Source organism: Camelus ferus, chromosome 23 (assembly GCF_009834535.1).
Source record: "Camelus ferus isolate YT-003-E chromosome 23, BCGSAC_Cfer_1.0, whole genome shotgun sequence".
NCBI classification, from domain to species: Eukaryota; Metazoa; Chordata; class Mammalia; order Artiodactyla; family Camelidae; genus Camelus; species Camelus ferus.
In genome coordinates, this window is record NC_045718.1 from 21,718,898 (window position 1) to 21,736,924 (window position 18,027).

Sequence of the window (18,027 nt, forward strand, 5' to 3'; positions counted from 1 at the left end):
TCTCACATTATCAATGAGGAAATTGAAGCACAGAGAGGTTAAGTAACTTCCTAGGGTCACACAGTTAGCAAATAGTGGAGTCTAGATTTGAACCCAGGTAGACTGGCCCCAGTCACGGTGCTTTTAATCCCAGTGCGTTGCTTCTGAACACCTAGCCACATTTCATTAGATGCTGTGGGTGCACATATGGAGACAACTGTGTGTACCCACAGGGCCTTGCTGTAGTATGTAGTTTGGCAAAAGTGGTAGATACAAGAATAATACAATGGTTATGGTGAAGTGAACAAAAGGGAGCATGGTATGAATAGAAGTACTCAGGTTGACTTGAGTCTGAAAATTGCTGTTTCCAAAGCTTCAGGTTGAAGCACTATTTGTATTGCTTGGAGGCAACCTGCTTTTAGTTCCTGGCTGTATTCTTGTGTGGCCTGCTTGTGCTTGGGAAGGGAAGTATATGTGGTTTCCTGAGTATGCTAGTATACTGCGTTCTTCTCTACCCCTCTGTTAGATGCTGTTGTCTTTGTCTGGAATGCTCTTCCCTTTTGTCTTGGCAATCCCTGCTCATCGCAGGTGTGAGCTCCTGCCTGTGCTTTGCAGGAAGCCTTCCTTAAGTGTAGAACTCTGTGTGTATTGTATATTCCTCCATTAAGGCCTTTGTCATATTGTACTTGTTTGCCTCCTTTTCATAGGGAAGACTCTTTTTTTAACTTTATATTCTTGGTGCCTAGCACAGAGCCTGGACTATGTAATAAGAACTTGAGAGAAAGCTGGAATCTTAAAGATACGCCTCTAATGAAAAGAGAGGGTGTTGTGGGACACAGATGGGCCGATGTTGTGGGCAGTAAAAGAATTTACGAAAGGCCACAGCTCCACAATGGGCATGTCCTTTTTTTTAAATGTTCATTTGTATTTTGACTTTTTAAAAAAAGTGTTACTTTTGTAGATATTTTATCCTCTTAGCTCTGCTATTACCCTAAACTAGCAGCTGAACGCTAATAGTGAAGTGGCCATCAGAAGACTTGATTTTAATAACTGCTCATAGAAGTAGCTTTTTAAAATTTGTATTTAACTAATTTTTATGTGTTTTTAAAGGGATTTATTTTGTGATTATTTTTGGTAAAAACTAAAAGTTAGATTTGAATAATTTTGTACTTTTATTTTCCAGTAGCTATCTTTAAGAGATCTTCTTAAATATCTTTAAGACAATTCCTTTGTATATGTCCTTTTGTATATGAGTTAAGAGGTTGACTTCAAATCATTATTATTATGATGGTCATTAGATAAAAGAGTACTGTTGACTTGACTTTTAAGGAAACTTGGTATTATTTATTAAGTAGATAAAACAAGTTAGCACTGGAAAGGATTTAGAGGCTCTAATGACAGCATGATTTGTTGATTATTATGGGCCATAGCTAGGCCAAGCCACAACGTCTGTTCCTTTTTTTTTCAAAAGATAGGGAAGAGGGCTCATTTTAAAGTTGCTTTTTTTTGGTTTATCACTGAACTGGTAAAAAAGTTTATAGTGAATGCCAGAGCCAGTGTTCAAACTCTCTTCTTAGTTCCTTCTCTTCTGCCAAAGTGCTTCTTCAACATCTGTTTTTTGGTTTACTTACATTTCTTTGTGAAAGACAAAATGGATTTACCTAATTATTACTTGGAATTTTAATCTCCAGGAGGGCTGATTTAGTTCTATCCTAGAAAAAGCACCTTGTTTGGAATCACGGATTTGTGAGATCCAGTTCTGACTGTTTCTGCTTCATCTGATTAGTATTGGTATGTTGATATATGCCCTTGGGCCTTCGTTATCTCATCCTACCAGGCTGGATTCTTGCCTTGATCGAAATAAAGTATTTAGTTTCTTAGCACAGTAAGATGGTTAACCTTCACTGTGAGCCCTTATTTGTTTCCCTAAATTCAGACTTTGCTATTGGCATTAACAGAGGCAGATGGACTACAAACGCTGCAGTAGCATTTCCCAGCTGTGTTCCAAATTTTAGTAGCTGCACTAAATAAGTAAAATAATAATAAATAAACATGTGATAAAAATAAAAAGTTGAGTGGATTAGTGACCTTGGGAAATACTGTATATTTTCCTTTTGGAAATTTACTAGGCGTAATAATGTATTAAAGGCTTTGAGAAATTCTGCTGTAAAAAATTTTTTTTTTAAAAACTGTTAAACTGAATTGATCATCAAACCCTTCCTTAGAGAGAACTGCTTTTAAAGAATATCTGTATTCCCCCACAGCACGGTTTGTGAAGCACTGCTTTAGGATAATAGTTTTCAAAATGACTTGGTAGTAGAATTCTCTATAGCAAGAGGGTCTTCGAGATGTATATGGTACTGAGCCAGTGGCAGCCAATGTTTGCAGTGGAAATTTATGAACTTCAAATGAAAGGAATCACTGCTTTACATTCTAACGTTTATGGAATTTATTGGCTGAATTTTATGACAAAATATTGAAATTTACCTGGAAAAAGTTACCAAATGCTAGCAATCTATGCCAGGGTGAATTTACAGTGTTTTTGTTTTGGAATTGATGTTACTTGTTGAGATAATTGCTAATGTAGTATTAAAAGTTATAAAACTCTGGGTCTGAGGGCTCAGTTTTGTTCGTTTTTGGTTTGATCATATTTTCCCTCAGATTTCTGATTGGTATTCTTATTTTTTAATCAATTTTGCAGTCCTGCTGAAGAGAATGACATAGAAAGAGTTACTACTAAAGGACATTTGGGCTCAACTCATATTATTCTAACCCATTTGTGTTTTTGGTTTTCATTTCAGAGGGCACTTGTCAACTCATTTAAATGAGATTACATATGTGGAAATACTGAATCCTTATAGTGGGGTGCCAAGTGGCTGAACTTGGTAATGTAGTTGGCAAGTGATTATATTTTTATAATGTGGTGTAGAAATCAGACCCAGTGTATTCTCCATTGTGCTTCAGTACCTAGCAGCAGAATAGGCACTAATATTTGTTGAATGAGTAAGAGAAAGAATAAATAACACCTATTGGTGAAATGTTTTGTGGAAGCAAGTAAACTTAGTTATTACTGACCAGGAGTCAGAAAATCCAAGTTCTTATTCCTTATCTGAAGGTGAATAGCCATGTGACCTTACACAAGTTTCTGAATCTTGTTTCCTTGTAGGGTAAAAGGGGGACTCATTCATAATATCCACTGCTGCCTAATTCATAGGTTGTTGAGGGAATAAAACAAAACATTGATATAAAATTCTTTGCAAATGTCAATATGTAAAGTCAAGGTTTTTTTCCCCTACGCCTAGCATCAATGCCTTGACAGTATTAGCACAGATATAGGCTTTCTCTCTTAATGCTAAAAAAGAAGCTAAGGAACAGAGTTAGGACTGATTCTTGGAGCGCTTACAACAGTGTTGGTGGGTAGAAGGAGGAAGAGGAACCTACAAAAGAGAAGGAAAAGATCCAGAGAGGAAAGAGAAGCATCAGACAAGGGTAGCCCTCTACTTTCCAGACATGGTTTTCCCTAAGCTTGATTTATGCTGTTGGGGAAACGGATAGTTAATACTCAGCAAATAGCTTTGACTTAATTTTCTGAGCTCTGCCTAAGTAAATTATTCCTTCTTTACATGAGAGGTATGTGAGGGTCAAGAGATGCTCCTCTTGTGAGCTTAAAATTAAAAACTTTCACTTAGGTAGTTTGAGTACTTAAACTTTGGTTTTCTGTAATAATCATGAGTAACTAACCATGAAAATACTAAGAGTCTGAGAGTCTAACTAACCTGTTCTTGTCTACTTCTGGGATGCCCCCGTGGTCTGGACAGCGAGCATTCAGAGTCATGGGAAAGGTCTAGGAAGAGGCGCTCCTCTCTTGCTTAGCACACCACAGCCCTGCGTGCCACTAGACTGAGCTCTGGGGAGTGTGAAGGCAGGGACTTTTTTTTTTTTTTTCAGCCCCAGCACGTAGCAGAAGTATGTGAACCAATAAGAGTGTGGATGAGGAATCATAAGCAATTGGTTATTTTTGATGAAATGATTTTAAAATTGTGGATACTGTTAGGGGATGGCTAATGCATTTTTGCTTATGTAGTACTTATACGTTTGATTTCCAGGAATGGCTTACCTGATGAAAATCTAAAATGTGATGCTTCTAATACGTACACCAAACCAGGAAATAATTTCTTTTGTCACAACAAGATCATTTGCATGTGTAAAAGAAGAAAACCTTAGTATGTTTATAAAATGATTGAGTTGTAAATTCAGGAAATTAGTAATTTTTCAGAAAATATATATCTTGTAGAATGTAAGGAACACCTGAATAAATCTTATTGCCAGTGATCATATGCTGATTATTTTTGGTGGGTTGATATTAGTGGATTGATTATCCCTAACTTTCTTCTCATTAGCACAATTTACAAAAATTAAAGAAAGGTTAATAGGAGGCAAAATTAAATCATTTAATTATATGAAACATCATACTTTTGGAAAGGTGTGTGTGTGTGTGTGTTTTAGGGGAGGGTTGGTATTTGAAAGTAATAGCTAAACTATAGAATAATATACAGTTGCTAGTTACCTGTTTTGGCCTCTTGTTCTAAATCTGTTGTCTAATATGGTAGCCATTAGTCACATGTGGCTACTTTTATTTAAATTTAAATTAATTTAAATGAAATAAAATTAAAAATTCAGTTCTTCAGTTGCAGTAGCCACATTTCAAGTACTTAGTAGTCGCACATATGCATGTGGCAAGGGCTACTGTGTTTTTTTGTTAGTTTGTTTTTGTTTTTGTGAGGGGTGGTAATTAGGTTTACTTATTTATTTATTCTTAGAGATGGTGCTGGGGATTGAACCCAGAACCTCACACATGCTAAGCATGCACTCTACCACTTGAGCTATACCCTCTCTGCTCAGAGCTACTGTGTTGAACAGTGCAGATAGGTAACTTTTCTTTCTATCATCAGAGAAAGTTCTATTGGATAGCACGGTTCTAAATTAATGAACATTGTGAGAGGTTTTACCACATTTTATATCCTGAAAGTTGGAGAATAGAGTGGCAAGAAATTGGAAACATTTCCTGTCAGAATTCTTGGGTGGGACCTTTCCAGATAGTTACGTTCTCTAGTAAGGGAGAGAGGGAGATCACTTTTTAATTACGGAGTTCTTGCTGTGCTCTTGTTTGATGTCTACTACAGCCAGGCCAGGCAGGGAGTATTATAGAGAAGCTCAAACCAGTAAGTGGAGGAATCATAATCTGAACCAGGTTTGTCTGACTTTTTTTTTTCATTGATGTACAGTCAGTTACAATGTGTCAGTTTCTGGTGTACAGCACAATGTCCCAGAAGTTTGTCTGACTTTAAATAGCATATTTTTTGGGTTTCGTTTTGGACCTCAGGAGTAGTGTTGGGTTGATCATAATCCCCAGTTCATGCTATTGTCCAGTCATCAAAGACTTTTCTTCCTCTCATCTACAGGCATCCATTTTAATGTGGTTTATGTATCTTTTTGTTTGTTTTTGCAAAGTACATATTGTAGCATCAAGTTTGTGACTTATACACATTTACGTAGAAAGTATTATGTATCTAATATGAGATTTTCCTGCAGCTCTTTTTGATGCTGTTTGGTGATTTAAGCACCCAGCCTCTTCTTTTTAGAAGTTTTGTGAAGAATTCTTTGTGAATGTTAGACTTTTTGCCTTTTGTAATTACAGAAGTCTAAAAGAATCCTCCATCCATCCCACCCCCTTTTGCCCCTTTGTTTAGGGAGTATTGAAAGGATTATTTGTCCCTGAATGCTGTATATAATTTTTTTTATAACTAATTTTCTGTAAGATATTTTGTTTTCTTCTTCACCATTAAAAGGTCAGTGATTACTTTTACTTCTCACAGATAGTGGTGTGTCTGAGCATTGTGGCTGCTTTTTTTTTTTTTCTTGAAATTTTATTGAGCTAATTGTAGATTTACATATAGTTGTAAGAAATAGTACAGAGGAGTCCCTTATATACTTTGCCCAGGTGCAGCTGCTTTTTATGCTTCCGATTTATATGTAGGCTGGGAAGGGAATAGACAAGACTGTTAAAATTATGTCAAGTAAGAGTGAAGGGCGTGAGGCATTCTCTTGTGAATGTAGTAATAATGAACTTCAGCGTGTGCACCTTTTTTAGCTGCCTTTTGCTTAATTTTTTAGTATGTGTTTCAGATAGTGAAGTTGTTAGATAGCTGAGTTCTGTGTAAGTGATATAATATGGTATTTATTGTCTTTTAAGTAAGTAAAATTTTTCATACAAGTACTGTTGAATGTATTATACAAATGTGAAATACTAAGTTTTAATAATGATTAGATGTTTCTGTGTATGTTTTGTTTTAGGTTGTTTCACGAAGAAATCCAGAGGATGTCCAGGAGGTAACATGTTTATCCATATGAAAGTTTTATTTTATATATTTGACAAAAAATTTAATTAAATGTTTTATTGAGGAAACATATTTGAATGTGTGTCTTTGTATTTGTATGTTTGTCTAGAGATTGTCTTCAATTCACAAAGCAGTAGCTGAAGTGTTTTATTTTAGACCTATTAAGTACATGTTAAGTTTTAGTGGGTGTTAAGTTATATAAATAAGAATTTCAGGAATTATAGTGTTATTTAATTAATGTGATAATTTTTCTGATAACTACCATTCGTAAGATTTCAGTATTAGTTAAGGGCCTCTGTTTACCTATTTCAAAATCATGATGACTTTTTGGTAAAAAATGAAAGTATTTGGTAAATAGTATTAATTTTAAAGATCATAATAATAAATTATGAGTTTCTCTCTACCCATTTTTCTATTGAACTGACATGTTGACATCTTGGAAAACTGCTTTGCGTATAGATGTTTCTTTTTAAAATTTTGTAGGTAGTTCTTTTGCACGCTATTTCCCTCTCTTTAAAATGCTAGCCAACTTGTTATATTTTTGATTAAAACTGTGGAATTCTCTATTTGTAATTACTTTGTGCTTAGTTATATACCTTTAGGAATCCTAACTGAGGAACTTTCTTCTTTTAACATTTTAAAATTTACTTTCATTTTGGTACTTTCTTATTTATACTAGGATTAGAAGAATATATATATATATATATATATATATATATATATATATATATATATAAGAGATATATGTATATCTTACTAAAGTGTTTAAAACAGATGCTATAAATTGGCAGTCTTGATTCTGTAAGGTTTTTTTTTTTCAATTGAATGATAATGTCTTCAGGTGGGCTATGTATTTTCTATTTAGCCACAAGCTCCACTACTCCTTACTGCATACCTGGCTTGATTCATACTTGGTTTGATTGTGTGACGCATGTTTAGACACTATTTTAGCTTGTATACATTACCATTTCTTACTATATCTGGTCTGATATTTGTTTTTTTTTCCTGTGGTTAAAAAGAGTTAAATAAAAGACACATTTTTAAAAGCTTTGATACTATTTTCCTTAGGGGTTTTAAGATATCCTTCCCCCCACGGCCCCCTCCCCCCAGCCAGGAAGAGAATACTGTAATGTTATTTTGGAAGAAAAGGTTATATCTATATCTTTTCAAAATGTCAGTGAAATTACTTTGTTCCATTGATTAATGAAAGTACTCTTTGTCAGTTGATTAGTATGAGCTCTTCCTTAGAGTTCTACTAGTTAATTTAAATTAATAGTCAATACCAGGCTATTCTGCTTTTGAAAATTTACAACTCTGTTAGAATTTAAAATGGGTTGTATTTTCTTTGAATACATTGTCTGATTGCTGTGCTGTAGTTTGTAGCTTGATGTTCCCCTTTTCCAGGGAGAATCCTGAACCAACCTATCCATGAACATGCTCTCTGCCATTTCCTTAATCCTTTTTTGGGGAAAACTCTTTTATAATAACAACTGTTGGTGAAACCATTCATCAGAACACTCTTGTAAGTGTCCTTTAGTTAGATGATTGCATGGTCCTTGGTTAGAAATGGTATAACATTTTCAAAAGGATGTCTTCTGTCTAGTTGGCTTCTTAAAATGTAGAATACTCTTGAAATTATAACAACAGTTTTTAGTTACTCATGTATTTCATTTAAACATTGAAATTCACATTTAGGAGAGGAATTCACTGCCTAGAATTTGTTTCAGTTTCCTTTCTTTTCATTTTCTCTCTGTTAACTGATTTATTTAGTTACTGCTTTAGAATTTAGTTAGACATCACAGGGCTGTTGAGTATCAGTAGATATAACTGTTAGTCTAACCAAATATAGGGCTAATAATATGCTATCCTTACAAAACCTGAGAAATTTAGCTGTTTTCACACACACACACCCCTTGGCACATGCTACAGATAGCTGTGTTTTCTTCATAAGGATGCTAAAATACTCACATGGAGTAAATAATTTAAAATTATCCAGGATAAAAAATTCATCTGGGGGCACCGTATAGCTCAGTGGTAGAGCACATGCTTATCGTGCATGAGGTCCTGGGTCAATCCCCAGTACTTCCATTAAAAAATAAATAAATAAATAAATAAACCTAATTATGCAACCCCCCCCCCCCCACAACTAAACCAAAACCAAACAATCTATCCAGGATAGCTTTTTCTTTAAATCTTTAAAAAATTCCCGCTAGATTTTTATTCGTTAGGAGTAGCATGGGGATAGCTGAGGAAGGGGCAGGAATAGTTAATGTGGCCTTTTGTTCAGTAGATTCTCTAGATCATGAACGCCTGCGGAAGGTAAAGAAAGAGCTGGAGGTGTTGTGCCCTCCCCCCACCCCCCTTTTCAGAAAGGAACTTATAGCTCTCTTTCTCTCTAGGTAGTAAATTTCACTGGGGAAATTTGGGAAATGTGAAGAATTGAAATAGGACTGCCTATGTATTATGTCAGAAATCTCTAACTTTTAAGTTATTTCATAAATAAAATAGTTTTAGAAAAACTATTTGAGCACATTCAGAAATGTGTCAAGGGAGAGAAAAGGCTCTTGAAGAAAGAGGAAAAGAAAATCCATAAGCAGGTAGTATGGTGATGACGTTGGTTGTAAGCAAAAAGATAATCCAGCAAATTTTAAATACTATGTGAGAGTATAGTTAGGACAAAGTTAATTGAATTGAGTGGTTTTGTAAAATACAAAAGGTCTAAAGTTTTTTTGTATCATTAAGTAAAATTACCTGAAAAGAAAGCATTTATTTTATGTAGAAAGTAAGGGAATATTTTTTAATGAAAATTAAGCTTTTATTAAATTTATACTCTATGATTATCACTGAGGAATTTTACTCAGAGTAACTTTAATGGATAAGAAATTTCTGCAGCGTTGGTTTGATAGAGCAATAGCTGTTAATACAACTTTTTTTTTTCCCCTGATAGGTAAGAATTGATCAGTAGAGAAAATACTTGTATCTTTTGGGACTTTGTGTCGTCCAGTTATAAGCATCAGTATTTACTGATGAAATGGAAGTGTGCTTTTGTTCATTTTTCCATTTTGAAGATCCTAGAAATGTCCAAGCTTAAAAGGAGTAAGAAGAAAAGGAGACAGTGGATGAACACATTTTTACAATGCTTTGGTTTCCTGCATTTTTTTGAAGGTTTATATTTGCTTTTAGATATTTCACTTCTACAGTTCTAGTGTTGAGAATAAGGAATATGTCAGTGAATAAATTAGACTATGGTGAAGAAACAGAGATTTGCACCTTGGAAGTGCTAATTCTTGCTCTGCAGACTGTCTGTTGGTTTATATGCCATGGTATTATTATCACTATTGTGATTAGATTGTTAGCTTTTGCCCCATAAGTTACTCTGCCTTTATTTTAAAATGACCCTAACTAGAATGTAAATTTTATCTGCAAATTGTATTGTTTTCATTAGCGACAGCCTTCTGAATAGCTATCAATGCCTAGTTTATAATGGCTTTGAGGGTTGTATTTACCTTATGTAAGATGACTGTCACAAGTCCATCACCCATTTCCCCCTTAAGCCCTTGGCAATGTAGTACCATTCTAATTTGATCTATTTTAAAAATATAAAAATAACACTGTTTTTTTCCCGTGATGGCATTGTGTTAATGTATCAAAATTAGAAACTACAGAGAAGCAAATAATATGAGAATTTAAAATCCCTTGTAGTCTCCCTGTCCTGAGACCTTTTTCTTTTCATGTGTTGGTTTGGCTCTCAGCTCTTTTTACTCTTTGACTGGCACTGTTGGTTTCTCTGCTATCAGTATGTATCTCGTTCACTTCCATTTAAAGTAAAATGTCTTCTTCCACCCAAGTGTCCTGTCTCATGGCACAGTTGAGCTTCTTAAACACTTACTTTGCAGTTGGTTTCCTCTTCCTTACTTCTCGCTGGCCCCTCAGTGCCAGGGTTCCCTATCATTCAGTTGTTAGACTTCTCATCTTGTTACAAATGCGGAGAAATCTTTTCTGAGTGATTACCACCTCTCTCTTGATGACCCAATTAATACATGTTGCTTAATTCTTGCTCTTTGAACTCCAAACTTGTCTATTCTATTGGACATCTCTAGTTAAATGCCTCAAATGCACCAAAATAAAATTATGTCTAAAATTGAACTTTGTTCTTATCTCAGAATAGCTTCTTCTCCTTTTCTCTTCACGTTAGAAAATAGCACCATTTATCCAGTTGCAAAAGCTAAAAGTTTAATAATTATATTTGGCATCCTACTCTCCTTTTAAATACTTCGTTCCCAAACACTTCTGTCCCACTTTATTTTTGTTGGTCTGGTCATTACTTCCCTTCAGTATGCTCACCTAAGTCATTACTTTTTGTAGGTGCTCCTTCTATGGTATCCTTTTCAGCATTTATCACACCATCTTGTGATGTAGTTATTCTGTTAGCTTATTCTTCCTAACTTAATTTTTTTATTAAAAATTTTATTTATTTATTATTTTATTTTGTGGGGGAGGTAATTGGGTTTTTATTTATTTACTTATTTTTAATGGAGGTACTGGAGATTGAACCCGGGACCTCTTGCATGCTAAATACGTGCTCTACCACTGAGCTATATCCTTCCCCCTCTTCCTAACTTTAAAGGAGGGGCTGTATTTCTTATTTCTTCATCCTTGTGCCAAGGCAGTCCTAGTATGAAGTAGGGTCATGAAAATATTTGTTTCATTGACTATTTTTGTTATTAGGTAAATGAATAAAAGGAAGGATCAGGAGGAAGCAGTTTGTTTAAATTAATTCCTATTACAGTCTAACTAGTTTCCGAGGATTAAAAGCAAGTCTCCTATATTAAAAGCAGGATACTTACTAATCATGGTAGAGTTTTTGATAGTATGACCAAGTTTAGTGAAGAATTTCTTATATGCAGAGAGTAGGTTTTTTGACAAGTAAATCATAAATCACACTTGGTTACATGTTTGACCTAAGATTTGCTTATTAGCATTATACTATTGAGTTTATTAGAAGTGCAATTATTAGCTTTTTCAGAAGCAAAGACACCAGTATACCAGGTAATGGAATTTAAAACTCAGTTTTACCCTGTTTTGTGGAGACTGAGGGGCAAAATCAGTGATAGCAAGGCCATGTGTCATCTTTTTTTTTTTTTTTAAAGTGTTTTTTTCTTCTAATTTAATCTAGATAAGTTTAGACAATAATTCAAACTAACGAAGGTAAACTTACTTTTACATGTTATGTAATCTAAATGGTTGTGATTTTATTATTATTATTTTTTTAAATATACTAATTTTAGTGGTATTCTGATCAGGCTTTACCTTGCCTCCAGAAATCTTACTACTGTTTTCATTGAGATTTAGGAAATGCAAAAGTTTAGGTTGATTACTTCCTACAAAGCCATTTCTTCTTTAGTGTTTTTCGGAGTATATATCCTTTTAGGCAAATGCTGAATATGTTCTTTGTGTTTAAAACTTGTCTAAATTAATTATTTTGTGTTTATAAACATGCTATTTTTGAGACAAATATATATTTTGAGATCTAGCTAATTTCCAGCCAGTAGTCACTGATTTTTGAAGAGGTTAAGTGACATTTTATGTAGTGTAGACTTTATTTTTCTAGTGTGAAGAGAACAGTACTTGCTTACAATGAAATTTAAAAGCCAAACAGAACAGTTGGAGGAAGAATTGCTGCTTTATATTTTTAAAGCAAGTAGTATTAGTTAATTTCAGACAGTTAACCATATTGTTTGGAACATATTTATTTGCCTTTGCGTGACAATTTTGAGCACTTTAATGAGAAGATTATTTATTGTTAGATATCTGAACCTAAATTATTTCCCTGTGAGATACACATTTAATTTTCTTCTCTCTTTAGATAATTGTGTGGAAGAGATACAGTGACTTTAAGAAACTACACAAAGAACTATGGCAAATTCACAAAAACTTGTTTCGACATTCAGAATTGTTTCCTCCATTTGCTAAAGGAATAGTGTTTGGTAAGTGGTTATTTTGAAATTGTGATTTTAAAAAGTGATGATTAGCTAATTATGTGTATATACTGGACACTGAAATGCTGAACCATGAAGTCAGAAGCCCCTTATTAAGATGGTTCCTATCATGCAGCAAGCACTTGAAGTTGTTTTTTCATGTTCTTGCTGTGGTTTCATTAACTCGGAATGCATTTACTCCTACCTTTCATGGAAAAGCAGCACCAGAGCAACTCCAATTCTAACCAATCAAGTAAATTGAAAAACCCTGTAGGAACATAAGATGACTTTGAATTATTCTTACACAGTTGGTATCTGTTGGGGATTGGTTTAAGGAACCCCCCCCCCCCGCCAAAGATACTAAAATCTGCAGATGCATATGTCCCTTATATAAAATGGCATAGTGTAGTCGGCCTTTTGTATCCATGGCTTCCGTATCTGTGGATTCAGCCAACTGCAATTGGCGTCACATATAAGTAGAATCATACAATATTTGTCCTTTTGTGACTGGCTTGTTTCACTTAGCATAATGTTCTCAAGATTCATCCATGTTGTAGCATGTGGCAGAATTTCTTTCCTTTATATGCCTGAATATAGTCCATTGTATGTATATGTACCATTTTGTTTATTTCTTCATCCATCAGTGAACGCTTGGATTGCTTCTACCTTTTGGCTATTAGAAATAATACTGTTATGAACATGGTGTACACATATCTGTTCAAATTCCTGCTTTTAATCTTTTGGGTGTATACCCAGCAGTGGAATTACTGGATCTTGTAATTTTATTTTTAATTTTGTGAGGAACCACCATACTGTTTTTGTTGGGGTCTGCACTACTTCACATTTTCACTAGCTGTGCACAAGGGTTCCAATTTCTCCACCTCCTTGCCAACACTTGTAATTTTCTGTTATTTTGATAATCTTTGTGTTCTTTTTTTGCCTTATTAGTTTTCAAATACCCCATTTTCTTTTTTTATATTAAATTCTCTTTGTTAAAAAAATTTTTCTTTGTTAAAATAATTGATATGTTTTTAATTCCCTGACTGGACCTTGACCAATAGAATACAGAATATTCCTGTTTTTTTCTTAGACTTTACCATAAATATTCTTATGCAGACAGCTTCATACTCATCTTGTTATTTTTAAAAGTTGATTTCTGCATGTGGAATTACAGAGTCAAAGTGTATGCACATTAATTTTTAAAGTACACATTTTTTCACATTGTAAAAGTAGAATATACAGATCACTCAGATGATACAGAAAAATACTTAAAAATTCAACCTTAATACAATCTTCTAGGTGGTTTAACATTTTAGCATCATTTTTAGACTCTGTGCACATGTACCTGTGTACATATGAGTATGCATATGCCTCTTTACCTTTCTATACATATAAACTTCAGAGACGGAGTTTTGCTATATGTGGTTTTGTAACCTCTTTTTCATACAATAGCATATTGTGATTATCTTTTCGTGTCAGTAAAAAGAATCTACATTAACTATAATAGATGCGTAATATTCTAGTTTTTGTTATGTACCATTATTTATTAACTGATCTTTTACTCATATTATTTTAATTATTTTTACCATTATAAACAATGCCATACTTAATATTTTTATTTGTACATTGTTATACAGATGTATAATTATTTAATTAGGATAAATTCCTGGGAGCAGAACTGCTTGGTCAAAGAGTATACATATTTTTGTGACTTTTGATGTGTATTGCATTATTGTTTTCAAATAATTTTAACATCTAGTGTCCTTTATACATTGGAATAGCTTTAAAAGTCAAAGTAATAGAAGCATATGGCTAAGAAAATTCAAAAACAAGTCACAAAACCAAGCTAATAAAGAATAGTCAATAAAAAGCAGTAATTTCTTGGAGAGTGACATCAGGACCATGGCAGCATGAAATGATCCTTTCTTTCCCCTTCAGTCTACAACTTATAAAATATCCACAACTCAACAGTTTCCTCTGCTTAACACAGTGGGATGCTGGAGAGATCCACACATCTGAAGGTGGATGGACTGAAACACATAGAAGAGGTAGAACGGGGCGGGGAACAGTGGAGGTGGTGCCTGCAGTTCCACCCTCTGGCCACGGTGGCTGAGCCCACAGCCCCAGAGGATGAGGTAGCAGCAGTGGAGGCAGTGCACATGACTCTGGCCTCCTAGCCGTAGTGGCATCCAGAACCACAGGGTGGTGCATGAGTGGTGGATGTCAACAAGGAAACATTAGCCTTAAATGAAGCATTAGACCAGAATTATAGATAAATATAGAACATTCTATCCAAAAGCAGCAGAATACACGTTCTTCTCAAGTGTGCATGGAGCATTCTTAAGGATAGACCATATGTTGGGATGCAAAACAAGTCTCTTAAGAAGATTGATCAACTACAAGAAGGAAGCTGGAAAAAAAAATCACAAATAGGTAGAGACTAAACAGCATGCTACTGAGCACCTATTGGGTCAATGAAGAAATCAAAGGAGAAATTAAAAAATACCTGAGGATGAGTAAAAATGAAACTATGTCATACCCAAATCTATTGGATAAATGAAAGTGAAACTGTGACATACCAAAACTATGATACAACAAAAGCAGTTCTGAGACAGAAGTCTATAGCAATATAGGCCTACTTCAAGAGAGAAGAAAAATCCCTGTAAATAATCTAATCTTACATCTGAAGGAGCTAGGGTAAGAACAAGTGAAGCCCAAAGTCAGCAGCAGGAAGGACATAATAAAAGTCAGAGTGGAAGTGAGTGAATAGAGACTATAAAGACAATAGGAAAGATCAGTGAAACTAAGAGCTGTTTCTTTGAAAAGACAAAATTGACAAACCTTTAGCTAGACTCACTAAGAAAAAGAAGAAGTCTCAAATAAATAAAATCAGAAATGAATGAGGAAAAGTTACAGTGGATACTATAAAAATACAAAGGATTATAAGAGACTACTGTGAACAGCTATATGCCAACAAGTTGGACAACCTATAAGAAATGGATAAGTTCTTAGAATCTTACAGCCTTTCAAGAAAGAATCATGAAGATATACAAAATCTGAATGTACTAATCACTGGTAAGGAGATTGAAATGGTAGTCAAAAACCTCCCAAAAAACTGAAGTCCAGGACCACATGACTTTGTTGGTGAATTCTATGAAACATTCAAAGAAAATTTAGTACCTGCCCTTCTCAAACTGTTCCAAAAAATTGAAGAGGAGGGAGTTCTTTTTAACACATTTTGTGAGGCCACCATTACTCTGATACCAAAACTAGACAAGGACAGGACACAAAGAAGAAAATTCTAGATACCAAAATTAGATAAGGACAAGACACAAAGAAGAAAATTATCTCTGGTGAGCATAGATGCAAAAATCCTTAACAAAATGTTAAGCAAACCAAATACAGTACATACTGATCATACACCATGATCAAGTGAGTTTCATTCCAGGGATGCAAGGATGGGTCAGTATTTGCAAATCAATTAATATTCTACACCACATTAACAAAATGAAGTATAAAAATCTTATGATTATCTTAATAGATGCAGAAAAAGTATTCAACAGTTTCCAACATCTATTTTAGATAAAAACTTTCAATGAAGTAAGATGGTTAAAGAAGGGACATACTTAAACATAATAAGACCATACACGGCAGACCTGTAGCTAACATCATACTCAGTGGTGAAAAACTACAAGCTACCCTTCTAAGATCAGGAACAAGACAAGGATGCTCACTCTCACCACTCTTATTCAGCATAGTGTTGGAAGTCTTAGCTAAAGCAATCAGTCAAGAAGAGAAACAAAAGGCAACCAGATTGGAAAGGAAAAAGTAAAACCGCAACTATGTTTTGGATGACCTGATTTTATACATAGAAAACCCTAAAGATTTAATCAAAAACTATTAGAAATAATAAACAAATACAATAAAGTTATAGGGTGGAAAATTAACATACTATGTTGCAGTTTTATACACCAACAGTGAACCCTAGTAGGAAGAGCAATTAAGAAAACAATCCCATTTATAATCACAACAAAAAGAACGAAATATCTCAAAATAAATTTAACCAGGGAGTTGAAAGATCTGTACGCTGAAAATTCTAAGACATTGTTAAAAGAAATTGAAGAAGACACAAAGAAATGGAAAGATATCCTATGTTCATGAATTGAAAGAATTAACATTGTTAAAATGTCTGTATTACCTAAAACAATCTACAGATTCAATGCAATCCCTATCAAAATCCGAACAATATTTTTCACAGAAATAGGACAAAAAAATCCTAAAATTTGCATGGAATCACAAAAGACTAGAATAGCCAAAGTCATCCTGAGAAAAATGAACAAAGCTGGACGTTAATCACATTCTCTGATTTCAAATTAAACTACAAAATTGTACTAATCAAAATAGCATGTTACTGACAGAAAACACAGGTCAATGGAACAGAATTGAGAACTCAGAAGTAAACCCACACATATACGGACAACTAATTAAGACAAAATAGCCAAGAATGTACAATATAGAAAGGAAAGTCTCTTCAGTAAATGGTGTTGGGAAAACTGGACAGCTCCATGCAGAAAAACAAAACTAGACCACTGTCTTAACCCATATAGAAAAATTAACTCAAAATGGATTAAAGATTTGAATATAAGTTCTGAAACCATAAAATTCCTAGAAGAAAGCATAGGCAGTGTGCTCTTTGACATTGATCTTAGCAATATATTTTTGGATATGTCCCCTTACACAAAGGAAATAAAAGCAAAAATAAATGGGATGGCATCAAACTAAAAAGCTTTTGCACAGCAAAGGAAGCCATCAACAAAATGAAAAGACAGCCTACAAAATGGGAGAAGATATTTGTAAGTCATACCTGTCTCGTAAGGGCAAAGTAAAAATATATAAAGAACTTACATAATTCAACAACAACAAAACAAACAGCCTGATTGAAAAATAGGCAGAGAATCTGAATGGAACTTTTTCCAAAGAAGACATACAGATGTCCAATAGGCACATGAAAAGATGTTCAGAATCACTAGTTATTAAGGAGATGTGAACCAAAACCCCAATAAGATCTCCCTTCAGGCCTATTGGGATGGTGATTATCAAAAGTGTTGGAGAGGAGGTGAAGAAGAGGGAACCCTCAATTACTGTTGGTGGGAATGTAGATTGGTGCAGCCACCATGGAAGACAGAATGGCAGTTCCTCAAAAAATTAATAGAAATACCATATGATTCATCTGTTTCACTTCTGAACAATTACCTGAAGAATATGAAAACACTAATTTCAAAAGATGTATGCAACCTTATATTCATTGCAGCATTTTTTACAATAGCCAAGATATGGAAACAACCTTAATGCCACTGATGGATGCATGGATAGAGAAGATGTGGTATATATATATATATATATACAATCAAATACTACTCAGCCATGAGAAAGAATGAAGTCTTGCTATTTGCAACAACACTAATGGACGTAGAGAGTATTATGTTAAGTGCAATAAGCCAGATGGAGAAAGACAAATACTGTATGATTTCGCTCATGAAATCTAAACAAAACTAAACAAAAACAGATACAGAGAACAGGTTGGTGGTTACCAGAAGGGGAAGATAGTTAGGGGAGGGCCATATGGATAAAGAGGGTCACATGTATGGTGATGGAAACTGGACTTTGGTGGT

General features: G+C 34.3%; 1 protein-coding gene across 3 annotated transcripts in view; it reads left to right on the forward strand.

Annotated features, from left to right (window-relative positions):
- Window positions 1-18,027, forward strand: part of RPS6KC1 (ribosomal protein S6 kinase C1) — a 142,702-nt gene that overhangs the window by 4,230 nt on the left and 120,445 nt on the right. For 2 of the 3 annotated variants that reach the window (XM_006193290.3, XM_014566511.2), the window contains exons 2-3: window positions 6,334-6,369; window positions 12,244-12,364. In XM_006193290.3, the coding sequence (XP_006193352.1) occupies window positions 6,334-6,369; window positions 12,244-12,364 (157 nt within the window). Of the gene's footprint in view, window positions 1-6,333; window positions 6,370-7,880; window positions 7,900-12,243; window positions 12,365-18,027 lie in introns of those variants that run through there. The other variant, XM_014566512.2, reaches the window with a different exon arrangement.